The 15,375-nt window shown below is 38.3% G+C and overlaps 1 protein-coding gene across 4 annotated transcripts in view; it reads left to right on the top strand.

Moving 5' to 3' along the window:
* The window catches only part of eya4 (EYA transcriptional coactivator and phosphatase 4), a 56,542-nt gene extending 41,344 nt beyond the window's left edge, over positions 1-15,198 (top strand). For 2 of the 4 annotated variants that reach the window (XM_015029718.1, XM_015029720.1), the window contains 5 exons: positions 1,030-1,119; positions 1,806-1,864; positions 2,100-2,260; positions 2,496-2,610; positions 2,800-3,624. In XM_015029718.1, coding sequence (XP_014885204.1) covers positions 1,030-1,119; positions 1,806-1,864; positions 2,100-2,260; positions 2,496-2,610; positions 2,800-3,040 — 666 coding nt within the window. In that variant the 3' untranslated portion in view covers positions 3,041-3,624. Of the gene's footprint in view, positions 1-1,029; positions 1,120-1,805; positions 1,865-2,099; positions 2,261-2,495; positions 2,611-2,799; positions 3,625-12,892; positions 12,994-14,910 lie in introns of those variants that run through there. The other 2 variants (XM_015029722.1, XM_015029721.1) reach the window with 2 other exon arrangements.
* The last annotated feature ends 177 nt before the right edge of the window (positions 15,199-15,375 follow it).

The following is a 15,375-nucleotide window of genomic DNA, read 5'->3' as shown; positions in this document are numbered from 1 at the left end:
GGTTGGTTGCTTTTGAAAACTTTTATTAGGACGAGAACATTTATGATCATTCAATGTTTTGAATTGAGAAACTTGCTTAGCATTTTCTCACCTTCTATTAATTTGACTAATTTGGTTTTTGTTTGCATCAATCCCAAATTATAATTGACTCTACTGATTCAGAAACTACAAGACATAAATTCACTCTCATTAACAGCTTTTGGGGATATCAGTCACATTTATATCAAACTCTTTATGTCTCTCAGCTGCAGCTTGATGCAACGTGCAACTGAACTTGAAACATTTTTTTTTTTTTTTTTTTTTAAGATTATGAGGGAAGGAAACATTTTTTGACAGAAAGATGAAACCATTTGGACTTTAATGGACAGCACAAAGCACATAGTTGGCCATTTCTCCATTGAAATAATTATGATTTTACTGACTCAAAAGTGAGTACACTCAGTACTCTTGTGTAATTCATTATTTTTCTACTTATTCTCAGCCCCACAAATGTTGTCTGTGCAAGTTTCCCTCTTTTTAACTTTCACTCACCCTCCTGTAAGTATCTTTCTATTCTAGTCATCTGATAGTGTCAGCGAATTGTGCAGCAAGCTGTCGACCCGCGCTGACCCGTCACAGATGATGGTTTTTGCAGCTGAGCCCCGGGCTGGCAGGGTAGACTGCGTTCTCCCAAACACACACACACACAAACCATTCACATACCAAATAAACTAAAGCATCTGCCTCCGAGGGTACCGACTCTCTGCAGTACGCACAGGAGGGGACGCACACACTTCATTTTGCTCACCCTGTTGTCCCCCCCAGACCCCCCGCAAGTTTTAGGAATGTTGATGGGACAGGGCAAGTGCAGCTTGTCTGTCACCGTCTGGTGTGATGAGCAGAATGTACCAACTCCAGCAGTGGGTGGAGGGCAGAGGTGTGAATTGGAAAAGTGTGCTGATTGTAAAATGTTATTTTTATTTTTTACAACTGGACTGGAGATGATAAAATTGTTCTTTTTAATCTTTGTTGTGTTTTATTCTTTTTCAGGACCCTCCGATGGCAGTCACACTTGGTCTGCGGATGGAAGAGATGATCTTCAACATGGCTGACACACACTTATTCTTTAATGACCTGGAGGTGAGAGATGACACAAAAAAACAATCAAATATATTTAAGATAACTGGCCTATAAATTTAGCACAAGGGCATTCTATGTATCAATATACTACTACTGCCCTCTTGTGGTAAAAAAAACAAAACACAAATTTTATTTCAATTAGTGAAGGGCTCTGCAGAAAAACAATAACTTTTGACACATTCTAATGTACTTTAGGTTAAAACATAATTTAGAGAAGAACTGAGATCGAATGAAAATGAAATTTGTATTTTTATTTATTTATTTTTTTAAATTTACAAATAAATATCTGAAAGGTAGGGTCGGTGTGACTGAAAATTGATTTATTTATTTTTTGGAAGGTAACTGAAGCTCAGTCGGATCCTATAAGCATCATCTGAGAGTTTTCAAGTCTTGTCACATATTCACAGTTGAAGTTTGATCAGGACTTTGATTGGGCTATTTTGACACACACAATATGAAGACCAGTACGCTTTGATCCAAGCTGCTGTAACTCCGGCTGCGTGCTTTACAAATTCCTGTTGGTTCAAGCTGCACTTGTCTGACCTTTGACCTTTAGCAAGTTACCTTCTGGCATTGTTTTGAATTTGTCTCCATCCGTCAACTCTGACGGAAGGGGGGGATAAAATGTGGCATAACATTTTGTTCTCTGTGGTATAATTGTCTCATTTATGTGTTTGTCAATGCAGGAATGTGATCAGGTACATATTGATGATGTGTCTTCAGATGACAATGGCCAAGACTTAAGGTGATTATGTAATATTTAACTGTTCTGCAAAAAAAATAAAATAAAAAATGAGCGCTACTGCATGCAGCTCTCATCGTCCTGGGTGAAACTCTTGTCTTTAATTAGCTCTCTGGTTCCTAAAAGTCGTTTTAAAATTGCTTCGTGCAAATCACTTTTTCATGACTAATAATAATTAAGCTTTTTTTTTTCTAACAGAGCAGACTTTTTAAATAAAACATATCATTATTATTGACAGTACTTACAGTTTTGCAACTGATGGCTTCCATGCAGCTGCAACCAGCGCCAACCTGTGCCTGGCTACGGGGGTCCGCGGTGGGGTCGACTGGATGAGGAAGCTGGCCTTCCGCTACCGACGGGTCAAAGAGTTGTATAGCACATACAAAAACAATGTAGGGGGTAAGCCAATCAACATGGAATCCCTTGCTCACTAGTTGAAAGGAGACATTGTTCAAGAACGTTTCTTTTTTTTTTTTTTTGTTCACACACACTCATCACTGGCACAAATGTAACGTATCTTTCTGGGATTTCGTTTTGAATCGTTCTTTTTCAAGGGTAGAACAATTGTTTTAATGCTGGATTCTTAAAAAAAAAAAGAAAAGAAAACATTTACATTTAATTTGTTGTGTTAAAGGTCTGCTGGGCCCTGCAAAGAGAGATGCCTGGCTGCAGCTAAGAGCAGAGGTGGAGGCTCTGACCGATTCCTGGCTCACCCACGCACTCAAGTCCTTGTCCATCATAAGCTCAAGGTTCGCATACATGTTTCACGGTCACTCTTTCACTCAAATTCTGAGCAACATCTTTTCTTCTTGCTGAAGACGGTCGATGCATTGCGTCTTTGATTCGAAGGGCATAGATAAGAAAAAAAAAAAGAAAAAAAAGCATTTATTCAATAATCAGCCTCCGTTATCCATTGACGTTGCTTTCACCTCCTGCAGGAGTAACTGTGTAAATGTGTTGGTGACAACGACGCAGCTCATACCGGCGCTGGCGAAGGTTCTTCTGTATAGTCTTGGATCGGTTTTCCCCATTGAAAACATTTACAGTGCTACAAAAATAGGTATGGAACCGCACACACACCACACACACACACGCGCACACACACACACAGGAACAACCACACACATTCTGCATGGCTCACATCAAATAACACGGAACGTGAAATATGATAAACTTTAGAGTCCAATAAAGGGTATCTATTATGTTTTTCTTTGTTTTGTGGAATGGATGACATAATTTTCAACAAAACCAAAATGTAAATATCACTGTACAAAAGTCTTGAGTCATTTTTTTTTCTCTTTTCTCCCCCAGTCAGATCTTATTATTAAAATAGAGATGTACCAAAGAATTGGCTGATGACCAGATTTCAACTTTTTGGCCCTAATCTTGACCGGCAAGTTGATAACTCAAAATCATTATCCCTGATTAATAAATGTGAAATGCATCAAGCTGAGATTTATTAGGTTTTCTGGTAAAGATGTGTTAAAATATAAACAAATCAATAGATCTTTTATTGAAAACAATTTGTGAAGAATGTGATTCAACTTGAGATTCATTCAGTACCATATTTCACACTCTGTAGGTTTAACCCAGGAATTTTTGTATGTCATATTTTATTTTATTTTCTAGCTGTCTGGGAACTTTTAAATAACAACCAATAACGTCCTATTTCCCTGGTGCGTAAAAATGACAAGAAAAGCCACTCTTAAAAATGAGAAGGACAATTCAAGTAAGTCTGTTGGGTTTTACGTTGAGAAAAAGGTGCAAAAAAATTGCTACCGATTTAGACATGCTTGCATTTACAGCAAAACAACTGGAAGTGTGATTAAAAACATTCTGGACAAGCGTTCACATTTGAAATCAGATATTTATATACGGTGCACTACAAGTCGAATCCCCTCTTTTGTTTGGCATTAAATCAAACCGAACCTTTACTGTTTTAGGTCAGTTAGGATGTTCTTATTGTTGGCTTTTCAGTTCATCTCAGTAGATTTAGGATTCGTTTCACTTTAAATAATGACACCTCTTGCCAGCGTCGCAGCCTTTTGCTTTTGTTACGGGGTTTGAAATAAACATTTTGCACCAAAACGTTCATTTATGGGGCACAGAAACCTTCTACTTCCTGAATGTTAGGGTAGCTGGATTCATCGTTTGACTGAAGTAATCATTTTGTAGGCCACAAGTCTCTTATCTTCACTGACTTTTTTTCCATGATGTCCCACAGGAAAGCAGTGTGTTTCAGATGCTGCCTCAAAATGCATGTATTACGCCATTTCACTTCATTATAGCGAATTAATGCATAGAAACTTAAATATTCATCACTTTCTAAGTCTTGACATGATCTTTGCATTTGAAAACATAAAGTCAGACAGAGGAAATGTGTATATACATACATACATATGTGTGTGTGTGTGTGTGTGTCTTTGTGCGCATTCTTCTGTATTCCTTTGCAGACACACATGCAGTATCTATGCAAGAGCAATCAGATCGCACAAGTTTTCTCCTTCTCGTTTTGCTAAACCTTCACATGTTCCCGTTATCCCAAAATTTGTCGAAACAACCAATTGTTCTTTTTTTTTTAGGTTTCCTGCTTTCTTTTAAGTTGATCTGGCGTTCCAGTTGCATTGAATTATTAAATTTGACAGCCAGTACAAGTCTGATTTAGAGCAACAGAACACTTGTGAAATCAGCTCTAACCACATTATTGCTTTCCAGTGCACTGGACGTAGTTTGATTGCTTGTGTAGTTTTGAGGTAGATTTGGGAGGATTTCCAAATATGAAATGTTTCAAGCATATTTTCTGTGTCTCTGTACTCGCTCTCAGGGGACTTTGATACAGTGCAGAGCCCCTCCACGCCCATCAAAGAGCTGGACGACAGAGCCTGCCGGAGTGGGGGGTCCAAGTCTCGCGGCAGGGGCCGCAAAAACAACCCTTCTCCTCCCCCTGACAGTGACCTGGAGGTAAAGAACTAAAGAACTCGCTCTCACAGAGCACTTGGAGTTCTGAATAAACAATCTATTCAAATCTCAATGGAAATATGGTATTTCGTTTGATTTTTATCCAACCTGCTTACTGTTGACTACAATGCAAAGGATAAGAGACGTGGAACAGTTTTCAGTGTCTTGTACAATAAAAGTATAAAGCCAAAACTTTAAAAAAAAATTATTTTGGTTGTTGTGAAATACTTTCTTATCTCTTTTGTTTGGTTCTGCAGAGAGTGTTTGTGTGGGATCTAGATGAGACGATCATCGTCTTCCATTCTTTGCTCACAGGCTCCTATGCGCAGAAATACGGCAAGGTACGTATGACACCGTTCTCATAATCTGATAGAATTACATCACCGTCGGTTTCTTCTGGAAAAATCTTTCCATCCAGACTGAACGATCTCAGTCAGTTTGGGGGGGAAGTAGGTAAAATGTTAAAGACATGCCTATCTGTCGCTGATAGAGCTTCCCTACTAAAGTAGAATCACTATAGACGAGATACACTGATCCTATTACAAATGCAGTTATGAACTGGTTTTTCAGATCTTGCACAAACGTGTACTAACACAACACTAAAGCCATCTCTTGGATTAAATTTTGGATCATTTTGCCATCGTCTTGCAGACAAAGGAAGGAGGAAGTTGCTCTGGTCAGATGAGATTAGCATTTTACTTTTTGGCTTACATGTAAGATGCTTTGTGTGGTGGGGGTGAAAAATGGTGGTGGCAGCATCATGCTGCAGGAATGCTTTTCTTTAGCAGACGCAGGAAATGTGATCAGAGTTTATAGGAAGATGGATCTCAACACGAGGTTATTTTATGGGCAGAGTAAGCACAAACAGCCACTGTAAATACAGCAAAAAAGGTGTTTCTTAAGAAGGATGAACACATAAGATGTTTTTTTTGTTGTTTTTTGTTTTTTTTGTAAAATAAAGTCTAAAGTTAATTTCCCTTCCCATTTACGGGCTGCTTTATGTTGGTAAACTTCATAAAATACTAACATAATACAATGACGTTTGAGGCTTTAATTTGATTAAATGGAAAATAAAACGTTCAAGTTGCAAAACATCGTTTCTCCACAATAACTGTTGTTATATTATCAACAGACTAATTTTTAGCTAATTGGAATTTATAAACACCGCTGCAAACGTGAGCTACACAGGCTGATTTAAAGCAGCTGGCGATTATTAAAACACAATGTTTACACACACACAGTCAAAATCTGTTAAGCTGTGATAACAGCGCTATGTATTTACTGTGTGCCTGGAGCTTATGCTATTGTAGTGGTGAAATAGTTGGGGGGGGGGGGGTTTATAGAAGAACTGATAGAAGCATTTCTATGTCAAGCACTACTTTTTTGGCAGCGGAGACAGAGCTAACGCTAAGTGAGCACCTGGTCCTGTTTTGCCCCGAGAGCAGTTCGAAGGAAAATTCACCAGCTCTGAGACGAGAGTCCAAGACTACACAAAACGTACTCAAAAATAACAGAACGAGTCCTCGATGTGCCTTTATTTCTCTCAGTAGATTACTTATGTTACATTAAAAGTTCCAGGAATGTTACGGTCAATTTATGATCACGTACACAGTAAAATTAGCCTTTAAATGAAGCTATTCATAACTGTCAATGCCTTCATTAGTTTAATCACAACCAATGAGAATTATGTGCTAATTTCTTACTTTGAGTAATGCTTATTTCAATTTTCTCTAAACTTATTTGGTGGTCTCACTTTATCACACACCGGCTACACTGTTTATACTTCCCTTTATTTTAACAGCTCCTGGCTCTGATCTCGGATCATGCTTTGTGCCCCGGGTTACATCTATTTACTGGGCGACGTTGTTCCTGTGTGCACAACTGCAGCTACAGCAGCCAGCCTGCAAAAGGCTTTTAAAACCTGCTCAGGTCTAATATCCTGATTCTGTTGGCAGTAAAACAAAAACTGGCAGAACACACACGCGCGCACACACTCACAGTGTGAAGCCAAACTGGCACGAAACTCCCTGGCAGTTCAGAAGTTTTACAGATGCAGTTTTGTGGGCACAGAAGTACTTTGCATTTGTGCAGTATTTTTTCTTTTTCTTTTTTCCCCCCCCTCATTTAATGTTTGGCAAATTACATTTAATGGGTATGAGAAACGTCCTGATGAGTTGTAAATTGGTAGAGTGTGGGGGTGAGACATGGAAACACATGTGGACTTAGCGGTTGATCCAGCTCGGTTTCTCCCACACTTATTGTGGAGAAACAATCAGGAAAAGTTTTAACTTGAGGTCTGCAATCTGGTAATGAGATTGACTCAATGTCTTTCGGGGCGTACCGTTAACTCGATGCACTCTCTGTTAGGCATAACAAGGTGCGAGAGGTTTCCAACTGTTGTGGGCAAACGCAGAATTGCCTTAGTGTGGCGGTTGGTGGTTTATTATTGAAGTGGCAGCACATCCGTGACATGTTACCCACACACACCTGCAAGGCCTGGTCATAAATAACAAATACAGGGCAGGATTGGTCAGGCTGGCCTCATGTTGAGGCTACAACCTTATCACACCCACTTTAGATTACCTTTAAACTTAAGGTTTTCCAAAACATCCCGTTAAACCAGCCACTATGATACCTTTAGGATAGTAATATTATGCTTGATTAAATAAAAATAACACTAACAATAATATTAAAGTCAGCAATTTTGTGCAATAGCTTTTTATTGTGCTTTTTTTCTGAACTTCTGTGCATTTAATAAAGTTTACTTTATATGTTAAGCTTGAAAATTAAATAAATAAATAAAAAAAAAAAACAAATTGGTAGAACATAGGTTTTTGCTTTGCTTTTAAGGTCTAAAATTCCCAAGTTAATGTTTGTCTCCAATCATGGCTGAACAATTGGATTTATCCACATGATGAAAATACATCATATCTTTGTCAAATGAAATACATTTTTATAATTAAATTTGTCCAACAACATCTAATTTTTAAAAGACAATCATCCCTGTTCATGCAAGCCTACAACGAGTAAACATAGAAAATGGTTTTCAAGACTCAATGTTAAGAAAGAGGACACTCGTTTTGTTTTGTTCAGCTCAAACACATTTTACATTTTCTCAAGATGATAGGAGTGATGCACGTTATTATTTCAAATTACATAGATTTTGTTTGGAGGAGCTGGACTTGGAGTTGAACTATTTTAAAATCAACATTTTAAAATCACGTTCAGATACTTGGAACTGAACTGGTTCAAGAGGAAACGCATAAGCAACTTGTGACCCCCGAGCTTTCATTTCTTGAGAGAGCAAACTAAAACTGGGTTGGTTGCTTTTGAAAACTTTTATTAGGACGAGAACATTTATGATCATTCAATGTTTTGAATTGAGAAACTTGCTTAGCATTTTCTCACCTTCTATTAATTTGACTAATTTGGTTTTTGTTTGCATCAATCCCAAATTATAATTGACTCTACTGATTCAGAAACTACAAGACATAAATTCACTCTCATTAACAGCTTTTGGGGATATCAGTCACATTTATATCAAACTCTTTATGTCTCTCAGCTGCAGCTTGATGCAACGTGCAACTGAACTTGAAACATTTTTTTTTTTTTTTTTTTTTAAGATTATGAGGGAAGGAAACATTTTTTGACAGAAAGATGAAACCATTTGGACTTTAATGGACAGCACAAAGCACATAGTTGGCCATTTCTCCATTGAAATAATTATGATTTTACTGACTCAAAAGTGAGTACACTCAGTACTCTTGTGTAATTCATTATTTTTCTACTTATTCTCAGCCCCACAAATGTTGTCTGTGCAAGTTTCCCTCTTTTTAACTTTCACTCACCCTCCTGTAAGTATCTTTCTATTCTAGTCATCTGATAGTGTCAGCGAATTGTGCAGCAAGCTGTCGACCCGCGCTGACCCGTCACAGATGATGGTTTTTGCAGCTGAGCCCCGGGCTGGCAGGGTAGACTGCGTTCTCCCAAACACACACACACACAAACCATTCACATACCAAATAAACTAAAGCATCTGCCTCCGAGGGTACCGACTCTCTGCAGTACGCACAGGAGGGGACGCACACACTTCATTTTGCTCACCCTGTTGTCCCCCCCAGACCCCCCGCAAGTTTTAGGAATGTTGATGGGACAGGGCAAGTGCAGCTTGTCTGTCACCGTCTGGTGTGATGAGCAGAATGTACCAACTCCAGCAGTGGGTGGAGGGCAGAGGTGTGAATTGGAAAAGTGTGCTGATTGTAAAATGTTATTTTTATTTTTTACAACTGGACTGGAGATGATAAAATTGTTCTTTTTAATCTTTGTTGTGTTTTATTCTTTTTCAGGACCCTCCGATGGCAGTCACACTTGGTCTGCGGATGGAAGAGATGATCTTCAACATGGCTGACACACACTTATTCTTTAATGACCTGGAGGTGAGAGATGACACAAAAAAACAATCAAATATATTTAAGATAACTGGCCTATAAATTTAGCACAAGGGCATTCTATGTATCAATATACTACTACTGCCCTCTTGTGGTAAAAAAAACAAAACACAAATTTTATTTCAATTAGTGAAGGGCTCTGCAGAAAAACAATAACTTTTGACACATTCTAATGTACTTTAGGTTAAAACATAATTTAGAGAAGAACTGAGATCGAATGAAAATGAAATTTGTATTTTTATTTATTTATTTTTTTAAATTTACAAATAAATATCTGAAAGGTAGGGTCGGTGTGACTGAAAATTGATTTATTTATTTTTTGGAAGGTAACTGAAGCTCAGTCGGATCCTATAAGCATCATCTGAGAGTTTTCAAGTCTTGTCACATATTCACAGTTGAAGTTTGATCAGGACTTTGATTGGGCTATTTTGACACACACAATATGAAGACCAGTACGCTTTGATCCAAGCTGCTGTAACTCCGGCTGCGTGCTTTACAAATTCCTGTTGGTTCAAGCTGCACTTGTCTGACCTTTGACCTTTAGCAAGTTACCTTCTGGCATTGTTTTGAATTTGTCTCCATCCGTCAACTCTGACGGAAGGGGGGGATAAAATGTGGCATAACATTTTGTTCTCTGTGGTATAATTGTCTCATTTATGTGTTTGTCAATGCAGGAATGTGATCAGGTACATATTGATGATGTGTCTTCAGATGACAATGGCCAAGACTTAAGGTGATTATGTAATATTTAACTGTTCTGCAAAAAAAATAAAATAAAAAATGAGCGCTACTGCATGCAGCTCTCATCGTCCTGGGTGAAACTCTTGTCTTTAATTAGCTCTCTGGTTCCTAAAAGTCGTTTTAAAATTGCTTCGTGCAAATCACTTTTTCATGACTAATAATAATTAAGCTTTTTTTTTTCTAACAGAGCAGACTTTTTAAATAAAACATATCATTATTATTGACAGTACTTACAGTTTTGCAACTGATGGCTTCCATGCAGCTGCAACCAGCGCCAACCTGTGCCTGGCTACGGGGGTCCGCGGTGGGGTCGACTGGATGAGGAAGCTGGCCTTCCGCTACCGACGGGTCAAAGAGTTGTATAGCACATACAAAAACAATGTAGGGGGTAAGCCAATCAACATGGAATCCCTTGCTCACTAGTTGAAAGGAGACATTGTTCAAGAACGTTTCTTTTTTTTTTTTTTTGTTCACACACACTCATCACTGGCACAAATGTAACGTATCTTTCTGGGATTTCGTTTTGAATCGTTCTTTTTCAAGGGTAGAACAATTGTTTTAATGCTGGATTCTTAAAAAAAAAAAGAAAAGAAAACATTTACATTTAATTTGTTGTGTTAAAGGTCTGCTGGGCCCTGCAAAGAGAGATGCCTGGCTGCAGCTAAGAGCAGAGGTGGAGGCTCTGACCGATTCCTGGCTCACCCACGCACTCAAGTCCTTGTCCATCATAAGCTCAAGGTTCGCATACATGTTTCACGGTCACTCTTTCACTCAAATTCTGAGCAACATCTTTTCTTCTTGCTGAAGACGGTCGATGCATTGCGTCTTTGATTCGAAGGGCATAGATAAGAAAAAAAAAAAGAAAAAAAAGCATTTATTCAATAATCAGCCTCCGTTATCCATTGACGTTGCTTTCACCTCCTGCAGGAGTAACTGTGTAAATGTGTTGGTGACAACGACGCAGCTCATACCGGCGCTGGCGAAGGTTCTTCTGTATAGTCTTGGATCGGTTTTCCCCATTGAAAACATTTACAGTGCTACAAAAATAGGTATGGAACCGCACACACACCACACACACACACGCGCACACACACACACAGGAACAACCACACACATTCTGCATGGCTCACATCAAATAACACGGAACGTGAAATATGATAAACTTTAGAGTCCAATAAAGGGTATCTATTATGTTTTTCTTTGTTTTGTGGAATGGATGACATAATTTTCAACAAAACCAAAATGTAAATATCACTGTACAAAAGTCTTGAGTCATTTTTTTTTCTCTTTTCTCCCCCAGTCAGATCTTATTATTAAAATAGAGATGTACCAAAGAATTGGCTGATGACCAGATTTCAACTTTTTGGCCCTAATCTTGACCGGCAAGTTGATAACTCAAAATCATTATCCCTGATTAATAAATGTGAAATGCATCAAGCTGAGATTTATTAGGTTTTCTGGTAAAGATGTGTTAAAATATAAACAAATCAATAGATCTTTTATTGAAAACAATTTGTGAAGAATGTGATTCAACTTGAGATTCATTCAGTACCATATTTCACACTCTGTAGGTTTAACCCAGGAATTTTTGTATGTCATATTTTATTTTATTTTCTAGCTGTCTGGGAACTTTTAAATAACAACCAATAACGTCCTATTTCCCTGGTGCGTAAAAATGACAAGAAAAGCCACTCTTAAAAATGAGAAGGACAATTCAAGTAAGTCTGTTGGGTTTTACGTTGAGAAAAAGGTGCAAAAAAATTGCTACCGATTTAGACATGCTTGCATTTACAGCAAAACAACTGGAAGTGTGATTAAAAACATTCTGGACAAGCGTTCACATTTGAAATCAGATATTTATATACGGTGCACTACAAGTCGAATCCCCTCTTTTGTTTGGCATTAAATCAAACCGAACCTTTACTGTTTTAGGTCAGTTAGGATGTTCTTATTGTTGGCTTTTCAGTTCATCTCAGTAGATTTAGGATTCGTTTCACTTTAAATAATGACACCTCTTGCCAGCGTCGCAGCCTTTTGCTTTTGTTACGGGGTTTGAAATAAACATTTTGCACCAAAACGTTCATTTATGGGGCACAGAAACCTTCTACTTCCTGAATGTTAGGGTAGCTGGATTCATCGTTTGACTGAAGTAATCATTTTGTAGGCCACAAGTCTCTTATCTTCACTGACTTTTTTTCCATGATGTCCCACAGGAAAGCAGTGTGTTTCAGATGCTGCCTCAAAATGCATGTATTACGCCATTTCACTTCATTATAGCGAATTAATGCATAGAAACTTAAATATTCATCACTTTCTAAGTCTTGACATGATCTTTGCATTTGAAAACATAAAGTCAGACAGAGGAAATGTGTATATACATACATACATATGTGTGTGTGTGTGTATAGAGAAAGACAGAGAGAGATGAGTGAGGGAGTGTTCAAAGGAGATGAGTATACAGAGTTTAATAATCTACACTTTCTTTGAGTGAGAAGGCTAGACAAAACCCCAAGATGAATATTTTTAAGTAGAGAAAATAGGAAGAGTAGAAAATAATTTGGGGAAAAAGCAAAAATAATATGGCGGTGAGACGAGACTGAAGAAGAAAAGCTGTGTAAATAAGGCAATAATTTCACACTGGATGCTCATTCTGTTAATTAAGGTATGAATCACGGTGAAGTCAGCTAAAACCCAGTACCAGTGTGTCCAGTTGCTAATTTTTATGTTTCCAAATTAATAAAAAAAAAAAAAAAAAAAAAAAAACGGCATCACATGAAAAGACGCATTTCTTTAATCTATGTATCTGGATGTATCCTTCCTGTGTTTCTTTTCATATCCATCTAAACAAATGGAAAACCTGTGAAAGCCGTCTGTTTGTCTCCAGGCAAAGAGAGCTGTTTTGAGCGTATAGTCTCCCGCTTTGGCACTAACATTACATATGTTGTGATTGGCGATGGGAAGGATGAAGAGCATGCCGCCAGCCAGGTAAACAAACAGCTTCTGAGCTTTGACCCCTCTGACCATGTTACCCTCCTTCCTTCCCCCTTGTTCATTTGTTTTTTGCAGGAAAAGAGAGTTGCTTTGAGCGCATAATGCAAAGGTTTGGCAGGAAAGTAGTGTATGTTGTAATTGGGGACGGTGTGGAAGAGGAACAGGCGGCCAAAAAGGTAATGGAACCACAACCTCACCGCTTGATCCCTCCAATCCGCCAACTCTGCACAGCGTGAGCTCTGATTGGACAAAACCTGCCTTTCTTTGCTGCAGCGGTTTTTTGTGTTGGTCTCTGACTTTCTCTGGTCGACTGGCTTCTTTGTTTGACAGTGTGCTGGGATAACTTCATTGCAACTGTTAAGAGTGGATACTGAAGAGCAAAGCTTGGATAATTGAGTATGCTTTGGCGCTTTCGGCAAGAAACTGGTTTGCAGTTTTAACAACAACACAAGTCGGAAATACAAGCACGTCCAGTGAAGTTAGTTTACCAAGCAGGCCTGAACGGACAAGTAATTCAGTTTATTACTAAATTACTTGTTTGCGTCATTGTGCTTAAAGGCAAAACATAGAGAGAAACGCATTGCTACAGCCTGGTTTTGCTAATTGCAGTTAGCAACGAAGCAACTGGCAAAACCTACGGCTTTTCCATTTTGAAACGAGAATGCAACCTACTCACATCTGAGACTAATCGAATGCGCTGGAATAAACCAAAAAACTTCTCAAACTTGTGTTGTTTTATCAACAGCAGAAAAGTAAAAATGTAGTCGTTTATATTGCTTCTTAACTCTAACGTGTATCATGTGATGATAAAGATTGGGAATAATATCCTGCAGCTGTAGAAATAAATGTTGCTTCTTTTAAGTAAAAACTTTCAGATCATTCTGTGAGTGAATGTTCACGATTAAAACACCGTGGTGTTTTAATCGAGGTCGGACCGTGAGAGTGCCGACGACTGCCCAGTGCTTGTAGCATCACAAACTATATTTTTGAGTTAACATTTTGGAGCATGTTTCTGGTCAAAATTTAAGTGACAGCCTCCCCAAGTATACACAGTAGCCAAGCTTTGGACATGCGTGTTTAGCCTAAATATGCTGCTTTTGTTCCAGTGATGTAATGCATTTTTTTACTTCTGCTGTGATTTACTACAATAAGGAATTACAAGTAAACATATTTTGTTAGTATTGGTTTACTCTAGTTAAATTAGAGATGTTTTTTTTTTTTATCCTTCCAGCTTCAGATTTTATTTGTGACGCTTGGAGCTGGGATTGTTTTAAAGACTGGGTTGTTTTCTTGTCACTTTCTTTTTTTGTAAGTTAGAATTAAAAGACGCTCCTACAGTTTCCAGTGTCTTAGAAATTCAATGGTTCCATTTTCAACATGAAGTCGTGTGCAGAGATGATTTGGTTTCCACTCAGTTGCTGAAAGCTAAAAGCATCTAATGAGCATAAAACTTTAAATACTGAATTTCAAATGAACAAAGTGTTTATGCACCGTTAAAAGCACAGATTTCAGAATTTTATTTCCTTTCTACAGCATCACATCAACTTATTTTGCCAGCCAAAGCGTGGCTGTGGACTCAATTCACCTGCATATTTTAAGGTTTCTTTAACGAGCCATGAAAGTTGAAGTTTTATAGAGCGCGGCACAGAAAAATACAAAACAAATTATTTTGTCTCAAGTTATACATTCGCGTTAATATTTCTGGCTCCTCGACGTCCGTCAAAACTAATTCCCGAGCAGAAAGTGACAAGCACATTTCCCACTAATGTTAGCGCTGCATGGGTTTTGTTTGTGGTGCCATTGCATAGCAAGCAGCTCCAAGCTACAGTAGCGTAGCTTGCATGAGTTGAGGTGGTGGTAAGCAGCCATGGAAACGGCTTCTGGTTTTAACCTTGTGCGTCTGCTTCACAGCACAACATGCCTTTCTGGAGGATATCCAGTCACTCTGACCTGCTGGCATTACACCAAGCACTGGAGTTCGAATACCTGTGAACTACCACGGCGAAATGGACTCATGCAATGTTGATGGAAACAAGCAGCCTTCTTTTGTACAACTATTTAAGAACACGTTAGACTGCAATGGTTTGATCTCTCTTTCTCCTGTCTTTTTGAACGTCTGCATTGATGAACTCTAAACAGTCTTAAGTTGAAAGTGATAAAGAAGCCCAGTTCAGCCCTCCTCCTCTGGATCTATGTATGTAAAAAAAAAAAAAAAAAGGTGAGAAATTTTGTTCATGCAGCTTAACTGGGAACCCAAGGATGAAGACTTCTTGGGACGTTTCTGTTCAAGATCCTTTTTTTTTTTTTTTTTTTTTTTTTATCAACCAGGGGGTAAGGAAAGACCTCACCTGAATTGGCCTTCCCCCACCACATTTT

Source organism: Poecilia latipinna, unplaced genomic scaffold (assembly GCF_001443285.1).
Source record: "Poecilia latipinna isolate Pla-1442-1.1 unplaced genomic scaffold, P_latipinna-1.0 Scaffold161, whole genome shotgun sequence".
Taxonomy (NCBI): Eukaryota; Metazoa; Chordata; class Actinopteri; order Cyprinodontiformes; family Poeciliidae; genus Poecilia; species Poecilia latipinna.
Note: the sequence above shows the minus strand (reverse complement) of the source record. Positions and strands in the feature narration are given on the sequence as shown.